This window comes from Dicentrarchus labrax, unplaced genomic scaffold (genome assembly GCF_905237075.1).
Source record: "Dicentrarchus labrax unplaced genomic scaffold, dlabrax2021, whole genome shotgun sequence".
Classification (NCBI taxonomy): Eukaryota; Metazoa; Chordata; class Actinopteri; family Moronidae; genus Dicentrarchus; species Dicentrarchus labrax.
Genome location: NW_026136704.1, coordinates 10,591,653 through 10,614,485, shown reverse-complemented (window position 1 = coordinate 10,614,485; position 22,833 = coordinate 10,591,653). Strand labels below are relative to the sequence as shown.

The following is a 22,833-nucleotide window of genomic DNA, read 5'->3' as shown; positions in this document are numbered from 1 at the left end:
AAACAGTACAATAGAACAGCATTTTACAGTTTATCATCATATTCCATCTCTACTTCATTCAACATAGTGGTGGCCCAGTAGCTTGGCCGGCTACACCATTAGCATCCACACTGCCCACGTGGCAGGCTACCTGAGCTAGCATAGCGGAGCTAACCGCGATTAGCATTAGCGCGGCAGCTAACGATCTCTTTAAAGTTGTTTTTCTCACATAACACAATGATACAATAGTACCACAGTGGGTAAAAACATTGGATAATAACTCAGACTGGTTTTTATTAAAGTGTTTCAGTAAGCAACATCTTCACATGGGCTAATATCAACAGGCTAATACCGAAGCCTAGCATCTTAGCATGTAGCTCTGTGCTTACCGGAGTCCAACAATGGGCTTACACAGTCGTAGCTGCTCCTCTCTTTCTCTCAACATTCACAGACTCTCTCCTAATAGCGAAAGGTTTATCAACACACTGTGCGAAGATTATTTGTGAATTTGTGAGTTTATCACTTTTCATACCTAGGTCCGGCAGCTCACTCAGCAGGTGTGCTGCTCCTGGATCGGTGTATCCGCAGTGAGCATGACTCGGTATATGGGCGTGAGCATGACGTGCTCAATGACAGTAAAAGTTAATACGCGCTGGTTCGCCACTAGTGGTGGGGCATGGGAACTACATTCAAACAACATATATGGGCTTAGTAACCGTATGGGTTACACATATTTTACTCTCAGACATTCTAGGTGTAATTGAGCTTCACTGTCCTGGTTATAAGATGATTCAGTTCATGGTGTCTGATTGTTTCTTTGTTTATTTCTTCATGTGGGTCTTGTTGTGGTTCAAACATGAGCATATTGATGAGATGTGAGCGTGAGCTGCGTGTGTGTGTGTGTGTGTGTGTGTGCAGGGTGGTGATGTGTCGTCTATCATCTGTATGTCCATCTCTGATGCCAGGTGGGCTTCTTTCTCTGCTTAATGTTAAATTATATAAACCTATTTCATCATTACAATTGTGGTGACACACAAGCTCCAGACTCAGCAAACCAAGCTGTTTTTTTCTTAAGTTGCAGAACACAAACTCCTCTACCTCACTGCAGCTCTATACCTGATACTCAGAGAGGAGGGATAATCATTTATGATGTGGAGTTATTGACAAGCAGCAGGTCTTACAGGATGTGAACACGACAGACAGGATGGGTCAGGGAAGATGACTCCACAGTACTCTGGTCTTGTGTGTGTGTTGCTCAGTTCTGATACTGTGACTCTATAAGGACTGATTGTTGTTTGGAAACTTACAGGAAATCTCTCTGAGGTCTGATTATTATCAGGAAATGTTGGATAAGAAACTGATGTACCAGAGTCAGCTCGTCAGTTTGCACGCACATTTTTCTGTCAGTTTACACAGTTTGCTTCAGATTAGCTCTGCTAACAAAACAGTGAACAATAATTAAGGCTGTAATGTTGTGTTTACTGACAGGCCACAGTAAAGTCTGATTGATCAAAGCTGGCCAGCAGCCTGTGATGCAGCATGCAGGGATAACCTGTTCTGTTAGTCAGCTCTGTTGGTTGCTGACATTCAGTGACATTAATGCAAATGATGTGAAGCAATTAGTTCATTTAAGTGCAGAAACAATTAGCTTGTATTTAGCAGGGAGCAAATCTGTGGTTGCTGCTATGACAACACCAGGCTCGGGAAGTAATGGATTACATGTACCTAAGCACTCAGGATACAAAGGTAACTGTAATCCATTACAGCTACAGAAAAAAGTTACATTTAGGAAAAAATTTAAAATAAAACAGGTTTTTTTAACACCTGCTGAAATGAATACTATAAACAATAATGTGCTGCACACATCTCCTCCACCTCTACTAGTGGACTAAAGGTACACTTTAAATTCAGTCTGTGCTTCTGTTCCAACCTTTTCCAGCTTCTTCTTGCAGCTTGGTGATATTTCAACCAATCAGACCTTATCTCAGAATAAAATGATCCATCTTTCTTTCTTAATGTTTGTAGTGTAGCACATGGATGCTACTGCAGATGTTTCTATGGTTACAGTTCTGCCACATGTAGCCAACTGATGCTAGTTTTCTGGCAGCCTGTATATAACTTTAGATTGTAATGATTGTATTATGGAGCTCTTGATAGCTTGGAGAGAAATTCTCACTTCTGATTGGCTGACAGGTGTGCATTGAAATTGTATATCTGTACACTTCAAACATAGTCGGTAAAAAGCAAAAATATTTGTTTGAGATGAGATGGAAGTGAGCGGGCTAACAAGTCTGCAGAGACTCAACAAGACAATGATCAGGAGAACAGCTGTGATCTCTGCTGTTCTCTTCTGCCAGGAAATATGGCCGATCCAAACATACACATATAATTCATCCAACGGTTTATTCAAGGAAGACATGCATGGTGTATGCAAACACACTACCTAAACACACTCTGACATTTAGTGGAGAAACTCAGTGTCAGAAACATATTGCATACTAATTCAAGTGAGAAGAACTGGACAATTTGATAGTACAGTAATGCTGATTTTGTCTTCTCAGACCAATCAATGACAGATTTGTTTTTAATGTTTCCACATTTATTCCTGATTGAAGCTATGAATCAATGATTCACCACCTCAGTGGCTGTTCTTTTTTCTTAATCTGTTGTTGTTGTCCCAGACGGTTGAACACTGACACCAGCAGTCCAGAAAACATCCCATTGTTCTCTTTTTAACTGGCTGTCGATCATCTTCCTTCCTCCTCTAACTCATCTATGAATAGACCCTGCAGCTGGTGGCTCTCTGTTCACAGCAAAGGAACTACAGTAATGGAGAGGTGGTGAAATGGAAAGAGAATCTTATTCATTACTGCTTTTTATTAAATCTTAATAATTTTTTTTTTTTATCTAAATATAGTCTCACTTCTCTTCTTCCTGCATGAGTATTTTAAGACTATGTCTGTGAGATGAGCACATTTTTTAACAGGATCTGAACCAGAAAGTGCCGCTCTGCTCCACAGACTTTGGCTCTCTGTCAGAGGCAAACTGTTATCAAACCAAAGTCTTTAGGGAAGCTTTCACACGTTTGGATGCCGGCTGAGAGCTGCAGTGTTGCACCAGAGAGCTCAAGTATAATCAGAGCCAAACAGTCATAAATCAACGCTCTCTGCAGAGTCCCACGTAATCAGCTGGGGGTCTGGTGTGATGGAAACCACTGGGATGGAGTCACTAGAAATAGACAGAGGAGCTCTTTATTCAGGACAGAGACCAACAGCAGAGGAAACTAGAGCTCCAAGAGTCATTAGCATCAGAGTACAAGTACCACAGAGTATCTGCAACTTTACTGTAAATGATCCACTTCTGGAGGTCACAGCTCAGAGTGGAGAGAGTGCTGTGTAATGTGGTGTCATATTCAGAAGTCAGATCAATGCAGATCTCTTCTGAGCTGTATCCTGATACTTGATGGATGGAAAGTCATGCAGTAAACTTTCACTTTCAGTCTTATTCCATCTTACAGTAACTGGAAAGAGTCGGCCTTTGTTACCTTTGTTCACACAATGCAGTGTGAACTGTGTGAGTACATTGTACCCTGGTGAAGCTTCTCTCTGGCAGGTTGAAAGAAGCAGCTGGATAAGAGCAGGTGTATCGAAGGAGAAATATTATTAATATGTTTTAAAGAAAGGATAAAATATAACTGAACTTTCTAATGCACTGTGCAATAGTTATAAGTAATACTGAAAATCACAACAACATAGAAATGTCACTATATTGATAGTGTTTCACTATTGGAGTGAGAACAGCAGTCTTTGCTGCAGAGCTCTGTGCTCTGTTGCTGCTCTGTCTCTGTCCATGGTGCTGACTGGGGGGACAGATCAGCTCACTGGACTCCAGTTTGATGCTGGTGTTTAAAGAGAAACTTAACACCCATGAAAATCTTGTCTTTGCTGACCTCCAGTGGCTGAACCTCTCACTGTCCTGCAGTGAACAACAGGTGGACTCCAGGACCCGGTGACATCACTGTTGGGTGTGGTTACAGGTTCAACAGAGCACACCTCTGAACACCCAACTGCACCTATCAGTGATGCTGGCTGTGGTCAGAGGTGAAACAGGCAGAGAGAAGTTTTGCTGGAGGACAGAGACACTGTGGGCTGGACATGAAATATGAATCAAGACACTTAGAGGTTAAAAGCTTTGAACTCAGTCTTGAGTATGATAAGACATGAGTGGACTTACTCTGTAAATGAATCAGGATTCTCTCTAATGAGGGAATGTAATGAGGAGGCCGTGTTTTCACCTGCAGTGGTTCTGTCTCTGATTGCAGACCTGTAAAAGCTGGAGAAACTGTCTATACACTGAAATAAACTGGTGCATTAACTTTGTTTCTTGCATCATGTGATGTTAATGTCTTCTTACAACACGGGTAAGATTTAAGTATTTTGCAAATAAATTAATAGCTAATGTGAAATCATTACCACACCATCTGCTCACATAGTCACATAGAATGACTCATTACAAACAGTTGTCTGCTGGAACCTTTGCATATTCATGCAGTTTGTAGCATGGAGCCATCATTGAAATACATTCTGTTTTCTTCCTGCCAACGTTTCAGTCTGTATCTAAATGATTTGTGACGTGTTCATACTGTGTATATAATTCACACAGTGGGCTGTGAGATGGTGATTACACTGTGTTAACTGCTGTGGCTCAGACTGAAGACTTGCATTATGAGTCTGTTACTGGACTTTTCAGGACCCTAAAACTGTAAATAGAACTATGGACCCCCACCCCCATGAACAATGTATGACACCATGCAGTGTGTATGTATAATTTATAGATGACTACAACATGAAACAAGATTTGACTTCTTTCTGAGAATCAACAGTCTCACTTCTCTGACAGCAAACTATATTTTTCCTCCGATTGTTTTCAATCTAACCTTTGCTATTGTTTCTCTTGCTGCTGGCATGTTATAATGAAAACAGTATTCATCTCCTCTGTGCCTACAATACAAATGAGCAGTGTGACAGAAACAGGTGGGGAATGTAAATAAAGCCTCCAAACACAGTCCACCTGGGCCATAAGGTCTCGTGGGTGGAAGCTAAACACAGATGGAAACTAAAAGGAAACAAAACTGAGAACACAAACACACAAACTACAAATATAATAGGAAATGTAGTTCTGAGCAGCTTGTGACTTCTGTGTGAGGGCAACGATCCAAAAAACTAGTTAAGCTCACTTAATGTAGTGACACTACAGAAAGCAGCAGCTAGAGCAACTTTTATTAATAGTAGAATTACATCATCAGTGTATCTTCCTCAGTATCAACTGTGCAGCTTTTACTGAACACAACAGTCAAACTATTCAAACCATAGAACGTAACATCACTGCTGCTGCTGACTGCTGTTTACTGAGCAGAGCTGCCATTATGTTGGAAAGTGAAAACACAGCCATATGTTATATGAATCAGCACTGAGTCATGGACCATTATCTTCTGGATCTTATGTAACAGCATTCATTTGAGCCTTTAATTCAAGAACATATTGTGGTGTACAGATAACATTTAATCTGTCTCTACTTTACACATATGATCAGGGCTGCTGTTCTCTTTGCATCCAGATAACTTCAGTGTGATCTGCTGGAGTTGAGAGCTGTCATATATATCTGCAGCAGACACATCTGCTTTCATATTAAGATGTGAGTGAATGTGATTCTTACTGAAAATGGAAAACAGTCTCATCAGTATATTACTATAAAACAAGTTTGGTGTGTAGGTGCTCTCACTGCAGCTGGAGTTAAATATAAAAACTAAAGCAACAGCTTCAGGGGCTCTGTGAGAACTGTAATGAATCTACTGTCAGGATTTCTTTGGAATAAAACACCACACGTGTATGCACACAGATAACTGGCTCTCTCCAGTGAGACCAACTAGACTCTCTTCACATTGAACTCTAACAGATATTGGTACATACGGGACTGAGCAGCTCCTATAGAGACACTAGAACAACTTTTTAATGTTTAATTGCATGTCAGAAGTAGAAAATGCGGGCACTGATATTTTTCACACAAAAATACAACTTTACTTAATGTGCAAATATTCTATATGAGCTTCTTCATCTTCACCTTTTATCCTCAGTTCCTTTTATGACCATTTTAAAGACAGATACTTGTTGTTTCCTGGATTAAAGCTAGGGTAGATAACATTGGAGAAACTAGCAGACAACAAGAGTTTGAAAGTATCCAACTGAACAAATCTCAGCCCGTCCCTTCAAGTGTCCCTCCAAAGCCAGTCCCCCAAACACACATGAACACGCAGTGCGGAGCACAGTGCATCGTCACACATTGTATCCAACTACCTCATGTCTCATTCATACATAGTTCTACATACTACATAGTTCAGGAAAATAACAAAAAAAAAAAAATAAAAAAGCAAAACAAAACAAACCAGATAATAGCCTGTCCCTCAGTTCTCACCATCATTGTAAAACCACACTGATGTTGACTCTGGTCTGACCTCTTACTTTATGCAAACCTTCTCTTCGTAGCCTTTTCTACGTCTGCATTTATTCTTACTTTGTTTATCAGTATGAACTGTTGTAGGTACAGGTGGAACATCACACAACCTGTAGCTTTAATCAACTACATTTTTACAACAAAGTCAATAAATGTACCTGCACATACTTTAAAGCAGTGACTGTTACAGTTGAAATCTCTGATATTTAGTCTGTTGTTATTTATTTGTGATGTTTTTGTGAGTCTGTATCTTACAGAGCAGCCTGAGGATATATGTGTGAGCCATGAATCTGTCCACACTAACAGACAATAGTGTCCACCTGAGTGTGGATATTGAACAGTGAAGAATCAGAAAGTTGTGTGTTGCTTCCTCCTTCCATCCCCCTCCTCTTCACTTGTGTGTCCAGCAGTAAAGCTGCTGTGAGGCAGAAAGAGTGAAACATCGTGGTTGTGCTGCTGAATGAAATGTGTTGGATTTGTCAGTGCTTTAGAAACACAGTGAACACACACACACACACACACACACACACACACACACACACTCTCCCTCCGTGGGTGAGTGTCGGTAGGGGTCGCTACTGTCCGTGTGAAAGCAGCAGATGGAGCAGTGACAGAGTCTCCAGCTCTTGTGTTGATCAGCAGCGTTCAGACTGGGATTTGTTCCTCCGCTCGGCTTCATTTGCAGCGCTTTCTCTTCTGGAAATTAACCGCTGGAGACGGAGCTTCGTCGGGAAGAGCGCGGAGCTTTTGCACCTGATTAAAGGACACCATGCTTTACTTCTGGATACACACCGTGTGGATCCCCGGCGTCGCTTTCTTCTTTGGATTTCAAGGCAAGGGATCGTTTTATTCTTTTCATTTCATGTCCTGGCGTTTTCCACTAGGAAACACCGGAGTTGAGAGGGAAATGACAGCTACCGTGGATGTTTATTGTGCTTCTGTCCGTCTGCTGCTGACTCTCGTTCTGAAGGTATGTGAAGTGACTTCCCTTCCTGAAAACAGCTGACATGGCAGAGAGACAGAGAGAGAGACTGTTACAGTGGAGCTCTGTTTGCTCTAAATGAAGTTAGTGATGAGTGGAGCTGAACTGATCTGACATCAGTCTTCATGTACAGTCGCAGTGTGTGACACAGAGAAGAGAGCAGCCTCAGAGGCTGATGGTCCAGCTCACAGCTTCAGCAGAGGAGTGTGTGTGTGTGTGTGTGTGTGTGTGTGTTCAGGGGCAGTGTGACAGGACAAAAGCTTGTGTAAACTATCAAACAAGTAAATTCATCCCTCAGTTTTGGTTCTGAGCCTCCCTGAAATACCTTCATGTCTTCAACAACATCTCTTTTCACTGTGGCCCATGATGTCTGCATTGTAGATTGGATCAGTCAGTCTCATTGGATTGTCTTTGGTGCTGCTCTTATGCTGGCAAGGAGTGTTTGTATGAGGTGGAGAGAGTGTGTGTGATACATGTGGATGAATACATGAGGAAGAAACAATGTGTGGTTTGAACAGGAGCACTGAGATGATGGTAGTAGGATGAAGAGGAAATCCATCTACTTTTGTAATGAAATGTCAGCAGTAAGTGATGATGCTCTCCAGACTCTAAGTACAGCAGCTCTAAAATGAATTGTGAGTGTTTGATAAAGTGATCGACCGGCTGCTCAGTTGGACTTCATGAAGAAATCAGTTTGGTTGAGAGAACACGATCAGGTCTTCAGTGTCAGTATTTAAAGCAGAAGTGTCAGACAAAGATGAAGACGTTCACGTCTCGCTAACATACCTTTAAATGACATCAGTAAGTGGAGGAAGTTTTTCCACCCTGTACGAACAGCCCCTGTAGGCTTGCAAGGTGGCTGTTAAACACGTACAATGGACTCCAATGGTAACACGTTTTCAGAGCTTAAAACACCATCCAAACAAACTAATGCACATCTTCACTGGCCATTTTATTCTCAGCCATATTTCCACTAAAGTAAAACTAACACTGATGTATGTTCTGTTATATACAGTAACATCCTCCAAAGCTCCAACAGAAATGTTACCATATTTCAGTGAATTGGTGGAAGTAGCTGAGTTTATAGATGGGCAGTGTGTGTGTTGCAGGAGTGGTTTCAGATTTTATTGTTGATGTTTTTATAAGTGTTGTATTTGATATGAAAGCTTGTAATTGGACTGTGCTGTGGAGCTTCCAAGATAGTTTGAGTCAGCTGATGAGCAGGAGCCCTTTTATTTGTAGAAGCTCTCACATGATTCTTTCGATGACGTCCATTTTGTGTATTGGTTGTTTTCCAGGATGGTTTTTGTTTTTGTCAGAGTGGACAGAGGGTTGATATGAAGGAGTGCTTAAGGAGGAGATCATTGTCAGTCGATGGCTCAGAGACACCAGGACCTGAACAGACCTGAATTATACGTGCTGACTGAACTCACTCGGCTTCTCTTGTGTATTTTTTCTCACTCAGTACAACATAACCTTCTTTTCATGCTCATCTGCTGCTAATGAAAACATAATAAGTTAAGATTCCCACCACTAATCGCTTTCTCAGTGAGTTGTTGAAGTCTTTCACAGTCCTCTAACTTTCCTCTCCTTTGTTCCCACATACAGTAAACCTCCTTCTCCTCCACCTCCCACTTCTCACTGGACTCACATTACTTTCTTTACTTTGCGTCATCCCCTCGTATTTTATGCCTCCCGTGTTTTCTTTTCTTTGTTTATATCTCTCCTGGCATCATTTTCCCAAAGCTTGCACATGACTGACAGTAAAATCGTTAATGTGTGTCTGAGCCATTCTTTCCTCTGAGGGGAGCGGTGCTGCCCGTCTCACTGCAGCGCTTCTTTCAACTTGTCATCTGCTCACACTTCAATTGATCTGGATGTTGACCCCTGTTTGCAGCTGGCTTTTCAAAGTGCAACCAGTGAGCAGGAGAGAGAGACTCAGGATAAAATGATGGAGAAAGTGAGCATTAATATACTTGGTCAGGCTGAGCAAGTACAGCCTTTGTGTATAAACATTCATTTGGTATTTGATTTGATCTTTTCTTATCGTAGGTAATCGGCTGAGCTACTGGTTTTAGTTCGACCAAACACTTATCTTGTGCTGAGCATCAGTTTCAGTCACACAGGTAAACCACTGTTCCACCTCCTCTGTCCCCCTCTAACTAGGCAGAGCTGCTAAAGTGTGAATTATAATTTATTTCCACTGCTCTGTTTGGTTTCTTATTAATTTTCTACACTAAGTCGAGCAAATAAGTGAACTGACTCTGTCTTCTACTCTAATTTTATTAATCAAGCATTTTATTTATTTAAATAAACTGGCGGCCTGCTGCTTTGTTGTAATCTGTGCACATTCTTACATGAGGTTGTTTCTCTGATTGAACTGGAAATAGTTTCAGTTTGTGATTATCAGTGAGATCAGAATGTATTTCACTGCAATGATGAGCGACTGCAGGTGATATAAAGTGTATAAAAATGTCCTCATCCTCCTCCCCCGGCTGCAGCTTTAAACAGATCATTTGCTGTAAAAGTTGTGCTTCAGTGATTCTGACATCTTTTGGTGATTCAGTCTTGGTGAGTTGGAAATCCCTGACAATAGAAACACGTAAAACAAACCAGTCTTTTATTTGGCAGCAGAGGACTTCATGGTTGGGTCAGGGAAGATAAATGCATCTGGCATCGGAGCTGTGCGCTCCTCTTCCTCTGTCTCTGTTGGTGGTATTTAGATAAACAGTTTTTCTTCTCTTTTGTAACAAGAAACAAAGTACCATCTTTGAAAGAGGAAGGTGAGCTCAGTCTTTTATTGCTTATTTTTTCAGAGTTCTCATTCATAATTGAGGATAATTTGGTTATGGCTTTGTTGATCAGGCCTGCTGTGATTGTGCTGAAATCAAACATTTAGTTTGGTGATTTATTTAATCTCCTCTGCCATCTTTCTTGTGGAGTTCCTCACATCTTACTTACTACATGAGACCCTCTGGAAGATTCCTATTTGTAATCTGGACACATTTATAATTTTAATGTAAGTTGTTTCCTTTTTAACAGAAAGGGGGTTAGACTTCAGTGATGTCTCTGTTTTAGTGGTTCTGGTTGTTTTAACTCCTTACAGTGACATTTGACTGTCCTGCAGCACTAATGGGATCTGAGAGTGCATATAGCCTCTGATGGATGTAATTATGGGTCTGCTCTGACTCCTTGGGCCAGATGCATACAACTCTGTATATTTAGATGTAGAAATATGTGTAGACACAAAACAGGAAACATGCATATTCAGTCTTTTTGTCAGATTCATAAAACCTCATGTACATCTGTTCCTACGTTTTTTTTTTCCAATCATACATCTCAATCACCCTGAAATTGTGCCCACAACACACGAACCTTCTGAACATCCCCCGATTTACTATAAATGGCTTCAAACACAACCCCACATGCCTGATTTGCATATGATGGATCAGCATTTAGATAAGTTTTAAGGAGAAATGGCGGAAGCATCGAAGAAGCAAATGAAGAAGAAGAAGAAGAAGTGCAATTTTACAGAATGTTAACTGGGTAGGGAGGTAATGGTGGATCAAGTTGACAAAAAAAAGTTTGTTATATGGCATGAACAGTAGAATAAAGCAAGGTAAATGGCCAAAAAAGTGGTTTAGTTTCAAACGGTCTATAAATACTTGTTCTTCCCTAAATTGCTCAATAGCAATATCTATCAGCAGCACCGAAGCAGCCATTGTATCATTAGGCATGGCCATTACACACGCCTACAGCCTTTATATAGTGGCACTCTAACAGCCTGTTAATTGGTCACTCACACCTGAAGGTGGAGGTTATTCTTATTCCTCAATAATACAGGATAATGATGTCTATTATTTAAAGATCATGCATTTATTTGATCATGTATATACAGATTTTTATCATAATAATTAATATAATGCACTGACAAACATTTACTCAAGATAGAACAACATTAGAGGTTAATAAATTTGTTTTTTCACATACGCATCCCTATGTTGGTACTAAATGATTTCAACAGTTTTAATTCATGTTTGTACATGTCACACTTAAACTGTGCTACACATGGTTCTCGCAAGTAAGAATATAAGTGTGTGAATCATGGGTCACGGATTGGATAACAGATCTTATATTAACAGGTTGGGTTGGGTCCGGATTTTATATGGAGATAATTGCGGGTAAGGGGTCAGTTCTCGTTTTGGACCCATGCAGGACTCAGATCAATAGTGTTAAAGATGTGTACCAGTACTAAGGCTGCTCAATTAATCATTAATCAATTAATGATTACGATTTTGGGCCCAACGATCTCAAAACTAATAAAATTGGGGGGAAACAATCTTTTTTTAATTTTCTGTTGTGCAGCGTTGTATGGAAAAAAGCTGTGTCCCAATTCAGGGATGCAGCCCCTGAATTGGGACACAGCCACAGTCTGCGTATTTCGCTCATGCATATTTCCGTCCCTCCCCCACAGCATGCACTGCACATGAGTCAGTCACATTGTTTTTGTTGGAACAGGTAACGCGTAACGGTAACAGCTAATTTCAAATGTTGTGGCAGTGCACTAAAATTTTATTATACAATTGATTGACACAAATTGATTTTCTATGGCTTATTTGTGTGTACTATGTGCACTATGACTGTCAATGTAAAAAGGAGACTTACAAATGTTTATGGGGAAAGAAAAGTGTAACTGAGGACTTCCTTGCAAAGTGTTTTTGACCAATGCAGCATGTTTCTGAAGTTTAAAAAACTAATCGTTTGAATAATTATGATTTCAATTTTGACCCAAATAATCGTGATTATGATTTTTTCATAATCGAGCAGCCCTAACCAGTACGCATATTCTCTTTAGATATTGTCTGTGAAAATGGAAGTTTTAGTCGATTGAATGAATGAGCTACACATCTTAAACAATATGTATATACAATATAATGTGTACATGTAAATTAGACATGTATTAGTTCTTTACTCCCACAGTATGATGCATTGGCATACCCACACACAGTTTTACAATAACAAAGTAATACCTGCACACTGTATAATACAAGACCAAAGATCTCGATAACATTTGTGATGACCCTCTGAGGAGGTCTCTCTCCAAGAGCCTGATGGGTGGAGTCGGTCATCAGCAAGATTCAGTTCACCTGGTCTGTGGGTCAGCCGATCTCCCTCTCTACCTTGGTTTCCACCCTGTTTTGTATGGTTGAATTTAGTTTGTCTTTAGCTTCATTTCTCTTTTAGTTATGTAAAATAAACATATTTCTAGTTAAAACTCATGTGTGTTCTTTCCTGTGTCCAGCCTTGAGCCAGGTTGTGAGAAATTGGGGGCTCGTTGGAGGATCACAGATAAAAGCTGACTGACAGGAAGTGAGCTGCAAATTATGATGCCAGGCTGACACTCGCTCGCTGTCATTCCCATGGCATCAACCGCCATTGCGTACAGACGTACGAGATAACCTTGAACGTCTGTATTTGATGCCCTATGATGAGAGTGTGTTGGACACTCAGATATGATTTTATTATTCTTAAATCTTTATACAAAAGTTAATCTAAAGTTGTGTTAGATCTGCTCTTTATCCTGTGTCCTGTCCAGGCTGCTTTATATCAGACCTCTTTTAGAAGAAGAGATGGCAGCTGAAAGGTTTGTGCTGTTGTTTTGTTATTAAGGAATTATCCGTTGGGGCGAACAAACCCCAGATGAAATAACATTAGTTTATGGTCACAGTAATGCCACTGTTATTTAAAAAAATAAAAAAGGATATTGCTGAGTCTGCAGGATGCTACCCCAGTCTGTTTTTGCCTCAGTCCACAGATGAGTTAGCATGTTTCCAGAGTTGTAACATTACCTGACTTGGGTTGAACACAACTGACCATTCATTCATTGCTTCGGTACTGAACACTTGAGGATAAATACATGTAGTTTGATACCAAGTTGACTTGAGCAACTGTATTTTGTTGAGGGATGGGTTTAGGATTTCACTGATACTGAATCCTGGCACCATATGTGACAACGAGACTCACAACCTAGCTGCATATATGAAAGGATGGATGGATGGTTGGTATCATCTTTACTTAGCCCATCAGAGATGTGTCCAAGATAGAGGTATGTGAATGTTGTCCTTATACTAAAACCCAGGGTTTTTTAAATGATTGTTGCCACTTCCTTCCAAAATTTCTGAATGGACGAGAAGACATGAGCGTGATAAACGCAATGATGATTTCTCCACATTCCCTTCAGAAGCAAAGCTGAGTGCCAGTTTGTTTAGACTTCTGTTTGAGAGTGACAAAAAAGCAAATCAAGTGTTTCCAAAAGATATCTCTCTAAGTCCGGGAGTTGGTGGAGGACGTTTCCCAAGCGTTCAGCCACGTCTTCAGTCCTTCTGATATCCAACACTGTTGCTGTTTGTCTGTAGTCCAACAAACACATTTTACCTTTATTAAATATCGCAGCTTCTGTGATTTGAATATTGAAATCTTGTACTTGGATATTGATTTCAATAATATTTTGATTAACCGTGTAGTCAAATTTAGCACAAAGGAAAAACAACAACAAAAGATCTCAGTATTGGATCTGTCAGAGTGATAATTACAATGAGAAAGAGATAATAAAATATCTAGATTTTAGGGAGCTCCCTCTCTGTAACACTGAACAAATAAATGACTGAATGTTTGTTTCTGTATTTAAGAGTCAATAAAAACAGAGGTGAGTGTATTATAGGATTACAGGATTAAAGCTTTTTGCCCGTCTTAAGTGTTCACCCATTAAATACATCCACACATCCGGTTTCTATTAATCCTTCATTCAAACAGGTAATCTTTTTGGAGAAAACACCTCTGATACTGTGTCATGCTGCTGGATTCACATTTCAATGAATGTCTCAGAATGAAGATTCTGTCAGTGGATTCAAATGTTTACAAAAGAGACCAGAGCACTGAAGCCAACAGTATATTTCTGTTGAGCTGTTATTCAATATGTGGCACTGTAATAACTAGAGGTCTGTTCATGTAATGACGTCCAGCAGCTGATGAAGAAGGAATCCACATAAATGAGTCACATGATTGTGAACAAGGCTGTGTGAAAATGGCTGCAAATTCAGCCGGAGCCTGCACTCAGTGTTCACACCAAATTGTTGCAATTGCTCCTTTTTGCTTCTGCAAACACGCCAGATTGGATTTAGTTTGAAGGAAAGGAGAGGCAGGATATATGTTGAAAGGTGTGAATGAAGTTGAAGGTGAATGATACTTATGTTACAGAACCAATATGTCAACAGGGGAAATGTTTTAATGAATTGTTCCTTCAAATGAGCAACTTATTCTCTTCAACTGTTGGATTTTAAAGTGGATGAGTAGCGATTCCCTCTGCCAAAGAGTTTAACTTTAAAATGTAACTGTGGACATAATTACTGACAGCAAGACAACAACAGGAAAGACCAATGTGAGAAAGGAAGGGTTTGTTCTTTCTTGCAGTCAGACACACCCTCAGTGGGACGTCTGTGAAAGGAGAGACTGATTTGATGCTAAATACAGTAGAGAGGATGTTCTGTACACTTATGTGGCAATGGATGTGGGACAGTGATGGCCAAGTTGGAAAATGAGAAAAGTTGAACAGTGCAGATTTTGTTTTAATTCCTGTGTGTTACTCTGAGAGCTTCCATCTCTTTTAAATGATGTAATTGAAATCAGAAACTGTAAATGTGAAATGTCCAGGATGATCCACTTCCATTTGCCTCTTTTCTGACAGGACATCAGTCTTATTTCAGTCACATTATGTAGAAATCCATGTGTTTGGATGTCAATTTAACATGTAAACAGTGTTTTTGGATGTATCCACTGTAGTGAGGACATAGTCCTACAGTATTAGCGTCATAAATAGAGACTGATGAGATGGATGGTTGTGTGTTTACTCATTCAGTGTGTTTACAGTTGGATCTCGATGAGCTCTCAGGCTGAAGTCAGTGGATAAAGAGAGCTTTGTTACAATCTGTGTGTGGGAGTGAAAGTGTGTGTAGAGGCCTGTGTTTGATGGTTTTACTATCACTTTACACTTAAACGTTTGGGTTTGTCGACATTTGTGTGTGTGTGTGTGTGTGTGTGTGTGTGTGTGTGTGTGTGTGTGTGTGTGTGTGTGTGTGTGTGTGTGTGTGCGCAATTGACTTTGTACACTGGCGCTTGTATAATTCCTATTTTGCACTTGACGCACATTGGAATTTTCCCTCCACCGACACACGTCCTTAAATTAGGGAATGAACTTGCACTCCGGGGGCGGTTCAGCGAAAAGAGGAGGCATGTTCCGGCACAAACGTTCCCTGGTGCTATTTTGCTGTTTCAGAAAACAGTTCCGCCACAGACCAGGAAAAACCTAGTCTAAAGTCAGTGGCGCTTATTCAGATGCTATTTTAAGGGCGCAGACTTGAGGGGATGCGCCTGAGAGGCCGCAGCAACATCGCCACCCGGTCAAGACGGGTATTAATACTTTGCCGCATCCCGGACAGCTCCCGCTCCAGCATGTCAAACCCGGTTTGCTGCAGGAACGGGTGGTCCTCCGGCGTGTAGTGGGTCTGGATCCTCTGCACCTTGGTGTTTGCGCTGCTCCCTCCTCAGCTGGCCCTTGTGCACTGCTCGGCCCGTGCGCACTGCTCCCGAGGCCAGGGTCTTCTTCCTGCAAAGCTGCGTTACATTGTTTGGATTTACATTTACTTCATGTTAATGAAATGGCGTGCGCCTGGCAGATCCGCCGTTATAATAGCAATCTGCCATGGAACAAGCGCGCCTGCTTTTAAAGGGAATGTGAGATGACGCTCTGATTGGTTTATTGCATGTTACGCCCAAAACACACCTATGACTAATGTAGCTACTTCAGACCAACCCATTTTAGATTTGAGTCATTTATCCCGACGGCATAATAGCAACAGTGCCTGAGATCCGCCCACAAAGCTACTTGTTTTGCGTTTAATACTTGCGTTTCAGATCGGCAAGATAGAGGGCTTAGAGTTCATTATTTGACCCTTTACAAAGCTTCAGTGAAAGCTTGTCCTATGTGGTGGTGTTTTGTTGTATTGATGGCAGCCAGCGAGCTGAAGGGGAGACCACAAAAAACAAAAAAAAAAAAAAACTAAAAATTAATAAGAAGATTAAATAAAACACAAAACCCCCTCTTTAAAAAAAACCCCCCCCCCCTTAAAAGAAAAACCTCACCCAAAAAAAAAAAAAAAATTATTAAAAAATAAAAAAAAAAATGTTTTTTATTTAAGGCACCACAAGAAAAACCCCCCAAAAAATAAAAAAATTAAACAAAAAAAAAAAAAAAAAAAAAAATTATTTATTAATTAATAATTTTTTAAAAAAAAAAAAAAAAAAAAAAAAAAAAAAAAAAAAAAAAAAAAAAAAAAAAACCCCAAAAGAGGAAAAAAAAAAAAAAAACCTCCCCCCCTCCCCCCTGAGAAAAAAAAAAAAAAGACGATTAAATTTAAAAAAAAATTGGTTAAAAAAAAAAAAAAAATGTTTAAAATCCAAGCTTCACAGTCTGGTACAAACCAAATGAATCACATAATAAACCTGATGTTGTGTTCCGAGGCTGTGATGAAGATCAGAGAACAACTGATCACCAAGCCCACACACAGCTTAGAGCAAATTAGTCAGAGAGAATGAGTGAACTGACAGCAAAAACTTCACATGATCTACTGTCCCTGGGAGACACCATGTATTTGTTATTTCTTTAGTTTGTGGTGCAGGGAGTGTAGAATAGCAGGTCAGGATTGGTTAAAGAGCTTCAGACTCGAAGTGAGTGATGAAAAAGACATTAAGGTGTCAGGTGTGGAGCTGTACACACTGTTCCTAATGGACAGGATTTATAAGCCTAATGCAGTCCACTGGACCTCTCCAATGGTTTTTAGATAGTTTCACTGCACTGTACATAATACTGAACAGGATCTGCTCATTGTAAATATAACAACAAGGTTGGGTCTCATGTTTGTGCACAATTCCAAAGATTCCATGGTTAGTATTATAAATAAATACGTATGTATGTAAACACAGAAGAACAACAAGGCTGAGCTTTCCCTGTTTAATATCCCATATGTTCTTGAAGCAGATGTATGAACTAGGTTAGACAGCAGACAGACACTCTGTTGTCTTGTCTCTCATTTCCTCCTGAAAACCAGCAGCTGAAATGCAACAGAGGAGCCTGAAGGCATCAACATGCCTGTGTAACCACACAGCCTCAGGGAGGATTTTCTGGGAATGACCTCTTCTTCATACACCTGTGTAGCTGTGTTGGGTCGGTTTTAGAGGATGTTTGCTGCCTTTAAAATCCACACATTCTCCAACCATTCCATTTGAGTCTGTCAGCTCTATAATTTATTCTGCCATGAATAATTACTGCTTTTTTCCCTTCAAGGTCCGTGGTTTGTAATTTGGATGTGTTCATCGTGATTATCAGTGTGCATTTGCATGACGTCTGCAGAAGTTATAGCTGCTTAGCTGCTATTGACAGTATTTATGAATGTATTTGGAAATAATTACCACAGTTGGAGATTACTGCATTCATCCCATTTTGGTCATTTAATCTCACATCAGTTTCATCACATTTCTAGTCAAGTGGTAAATCAGCTCCATGTTGTCTGAACGGTAAATAAATGAGAGTGGTGCTCCTGACTTTGCTGCAGTTTTCATGATATTGTATACAGTGTACTTATATATTGTGAGTTGTATTTTTATTCATTTTGTTACACTGTGTGGACTCACTGTTACTGATGTTTGCACTTTGTTTTCTACAGAATGATAAATAACAACTATTTATTTACATCGCCATGGAGATTCTTCCTTTGTCCTCAGTGATGGCACAATGTCATTATCAGTGTCACTGATTAGGTGCTTTATCAGAAGTTAATTTTGCTTCAGCACTAAGGTCAGTAATGTGTGTGATTTGACAGGGTGAGGTGAAGAAATGTGATGATCTCAATTTATCCAAACTACATCTTACTTTCATCATTCTGTCCTCACTCATTAGCAGTGTTCAGGATTATTAAAAAATGCATTAAACACCTTTCATACCTGCTCCTGTCTTCCCTCTAATGAGTCACAGCTGGAGTTTAAGATGATGTCCTAAAATAGTGTTAGTGGAACATTGACAGATTGTTGGCAATAGGAGGCCAGTACTGTTATTTCACATATTCTTCGAACATGATGCTGTCAGTAAAGATACTGTAGTCTGTCATAAACCCTGTTAACAGTCTGACTGGTAGATCCACAATAACTAAGAGGGGAATAAAATCCTGTGTGGGCAGCTCATGTTAATCTCATTCAGTTTACTTGCTTCCTCTTTCCCTCCCGTGCTCTCTGCACATCTCCTGTGACAATAAGGATTTGATGTGGAGACACTGAGCCAGTTGACAGTCATAAGTTGTTATCAAGGGAAATGCACCCATGAATCCAGCAGGGAAGTGTAACGCCTGGCTGATTTTGCCTCAATGGTCTCAATCGTTGAGGAAGATTTTTGTTTCATCTCATGTGGTGTTCAGATTGTTCACAAGGACTCCTCTGAGAGGACAAACATCTCTCACTGTCTTTGTAGCAGTAAATATATGTTATATGTTTAATGTTGTTCAGTGAATGATACAGTCAAAGTGAAACATGAAGCATGTGTTAACATTAAAAGTGTTATAGCTGACAAACAAATGACATAAGGTGGATCTTTATGTGAAATGTTATTATATTCTCCTCTTTTCTCTTTTTCTGTCTTTCAGGTAAGAGTGGCCAGTTTGACCCTGTGTGTGTGTGTGTGTGTGTGTGTGTGTGTGTGTGTGTGTGTGTGTGTGTGTGTGCGGTGATGAGGACACCAACTGCTGACCTTTACACTGGACTTCAAAGGAGACAGTAAGACTCTACATTCAGAATATGCGTCAGTATCAAAGCCTTGTTGAAGACTGTTTTGTGTGTTGAGTCAGATCACTGAGAACTGACCTCCATCATTTATATCCACAGTCCAGAGCTGAGTGAGAGCAATGTGTTATATGCACCCCTATAATCTCTCCGTTGTTGACATAATACATGCTATGTTAAGAGGTAGAAGTTGGCACCTTGCCTCAGTTTAAGTTCCTGAATGTGTCAAAATAATACAATCCTAATTCATGCTCTCCACTCTTCAGCCAAACACTTCTGCTTTATATTTCTGACACAACTTTCCTGAGGTGATCACACACCATGGAGAGACAAAGGTGGAGGCCTGAGGTTCAGAGATTATCTCTCTCTATCTCTCTCTCTCGCTGCATTTTCTGTTCTTTGTCTCTTTGGCCATGGGCTTCTACCATCCACCATCACAGCTACCTCCTAATGCAGCTCACTGAGAGAAAGGCTTTACAATTAGAGTTGGGGTCTGTTGATTGCTCTCTAATTAGACAGTGGTGGGAGGCTGCTGTACAGTGATGGTAATGGTCTTTTCTCTGTATTTGATGGCAGAAACCTGGTTGGGGGCAGAACTGCTGTCTGTTCAGTCTGGGGTGAGATTGTTGTTGATTACTGTTTTGTTTGTGTCTGCAGCCCTTTACTGCTCAAAGCACTGACTCTCAGTGACTCAACAGTGAGAAAGAGCGAGTCTGGCCTGGTTTAGTGTCTTTTTGCTCTGTCTGTAGGGACTGATGGTCATATGGACAGACATCTTGATGCTGTTAGTGGTTCCGGGGAACAGCCAGTTCCTACATGTGCTACAGTAACTGACATGCTGCTCCTTTAGTGACAGAACCATCATCTGCTTTTCCTCATCAGTATACTTTCTGTGTGTGTGTGTGTTTGTGTGTATTTGTGGAGTGTGTTGGCAGTGACAGATGTAACACGTTCTCGACATCCATGACATCATTCATCTCTAAAGCATTGCGTTAGCTAAAGACACGGCGAGTTCTGAGCAGCTGGACAACAAGAGGATGGAACGACTTAACACTGGACAAATAATAATAAAATAAATAAATATCAATTTGCATATATGAATTCTAATTTATATCATATTTGATACATCAAGTCTTTGTGAAATTAAAAAAAAAAAAAAACATTGAAAAATAATACATAAAAACATTTTTAACTTATTAAAACTTTCCTTTTAAAATTTTCCTCAAACATACAAAATAACATTTTTCCATATAACACAACATCATTACGGAGACCCTAAAGGGACATGGGAAAAAAATAAAAAAATGAAACGTTTCTCGTGCTCACAAGAAACCTTAGGTTAAGCACAGGCAGTTGTGCTTCCTGTGCGTATGCCTCTAGGCTCATTTACTGCGGTCAAGCCAGCCGTTACTAGGGTGGCCATTCAGCAAGGGACTGAGAAGGAGGGGTTTAACACGGGACACATGGAATGACGGGTGAACTCTGAGGGAGCGGGGAAGTTTGAGGCGGACAACAGAGGGGTTAAACTTTCACCACCAGGAAGGGACCAATGAACCTAGGGGACAGTTTCTTACAGTCAGTCTTAAGGGGCAAGTCCTGAGTAGAGAGCCAAACCTTGTCTCCTGCTGCACAGTGGGGTGCCGGGGTGCGGCGGCGATTAGCGCGTTGCTGGTACCGATCGGAGGCTTTAATCATGGCCGCACAGGCACGGTGCCAGGTCCGGTGACACCGACGGATGTGAGCCTGAACAGAGGGCACGGAAACATCTCTCTCCTGAACAGGGAACAAGGGAGGTTGACAACCATATAGGCATGTGGCTGAAGTTGGCAGTGTGTTGTGGGCATACTCAACCCAGAGGAGTTGAGAGGACTAGGTGGTGGGGTTGGAGGAGACTAGACAGTGGAGACCCGATTTCATCTTCTGACTGGTCCTCTCCGCCTGGCCGTTGGACTGAGGGTGATAACCCAAGGGCCGTTACCTGGATCTGGGTGGTTTCGAAGGGTATCCTCGACCTCCTGTTCGACCCTCCAGGACGCCGCCCCGACAACGCAGGTACTGGGAACAATGGTATCCGGAGCAGATATGGAAACCTCCTCCCGGGAGAAGAGGCGGGGCAGAGCATCTGGCTTGATGTTCTTGGAGCCAGGCCTGTAAGTCAGCACATAGTTAAAGCGTCCAAAATAAAGAGCCCATATGGCCTGTCGGGGGTTGAGGCGTCTAGCAGGACAGATATACTCAAGGTTCTTGTGGTCCGTCCACACCATGAATGGCAGCTCCGCCCCCTCCAGCCAGTGACGCCACTCCTCCAGGGCTAACTTGACAGCCAACAACTCCCGGTTGCCTACGTCGTAATTGCGCTCTGCAGGGGACAAACGATGGGAGAGGAAAGCACAGGGGTGAAGTTTGTTATCCTGGGGTGAGCGCTAAGACAGAACAGGTGGTGAAACAGTTCTTCAGCTCTTGGAATGCCCCCTCAGCCTCAGGAGTCCAGAGGAACTGCCTGGAAGTGGAGGTGAGAGCAGTGAGTGGAAAAGCAACACGACTATAGTTACAAATGAACCGTCTGTAGAAATTGGCTAAGCCAAGTAACCTCTGGAGCTGCTTTCGGTTCTCCAGCCTGGGCTACTGCAGCACGGCTCTCACCTTCTCCGTGTCCATCTTGAACAGAGAATCCTCTGCTATGATGAATCCGAGAAAAGTAAAGGCGTGAAACTCACATTTCTCAGCTTTAATGAATAGTCTGTTCTCCAAAAGCCGCTGGAGGACTTGACGGACGTGCTGGATGTGTTCGGCAGGGTCTCTAGAAAAAATCTGAATGTCAGGAGGCTGTAAAGGCGGCTGCCAGGGAACGCAACGCCTGGTAGCAGGTCAATGGCACAGTGGCGATGTGGTGGCAGAGATAGAGCCTGCTGTTTATTGAACACTGCCTGGAGGTCATGATACACCGGGGGAACTTGAGCGAGGTCGAGACTTACTGGGTGAGAACAGGGACTGGGAACAGATGGGGGCTGAGCTGAGAGTAAACAACTAGCATGGCAGGCTAAACTCCAACTGGTGATTTTAGCGGAAGCTCAATCCACATGGGGGTTATGTTTAACTAGCCAGGAGTGTCCTAACACAAGCGGGATGTGAGGTGAGTCTAAAACAACAACAACAACAACAACCACAACAACAACAAACCCCCGTGGGGACAGACGGTTGCGGCCCAACTGCATGGGTTTCTCTGCGGACATCACCTCCCTGTGTTCACGCTGCTCAGCTCCCTGCATGAAAACTGGATTGTGTGGTTGGGCGACTCGCAACGGAGCCGGGGAGCGGCCACTCGGCCGGGAGGTGACGTCACCTTCAGTGGTCCGTCTCCTCTCTCTCCTATGTTCCCGGCACCTGTTGTCAATGCGAATAGATAAAGCTATCAATTCATCCACATCTTTAGACTCGGGATAAGATACCAATTCATCCTTTAGGGTCTCACTCAAGCC

The 22,833-nt window shown here is 41.4% G+C and overlaps 1 protein-coding gene across 5 annotated transcripts in view; it reads left to right on the top strand.

Annotated features, from left to right (window-relative positions):
- lsamp (limbic system associated membrane protein) overlaps positions 1-22,833 on the top strand; it is a 1,177,706-nt gene that overhangs the window by 742,820 nt on the left and 412,053 nt on the right. Inside the window, exon 1 of one of the 5 annotated variants that reach the window (XM_051396811.1) lies at positions 7,124-7,322. The exons of the other annotated variants lie outside the window; for them this stretch is intronic. Coding sequence (XP_051252771.1) covers positions 7,259-7,322 — 64 coding nt within the window. The 5' untranslated portion in view covers positions 7,124-7,258. Of the gene's footprint in view, positions 1-7,123; positions 7,323-22,833 lie in introns of those variants that run through there. 5 annotated transcript variants of the gene reach the window in all.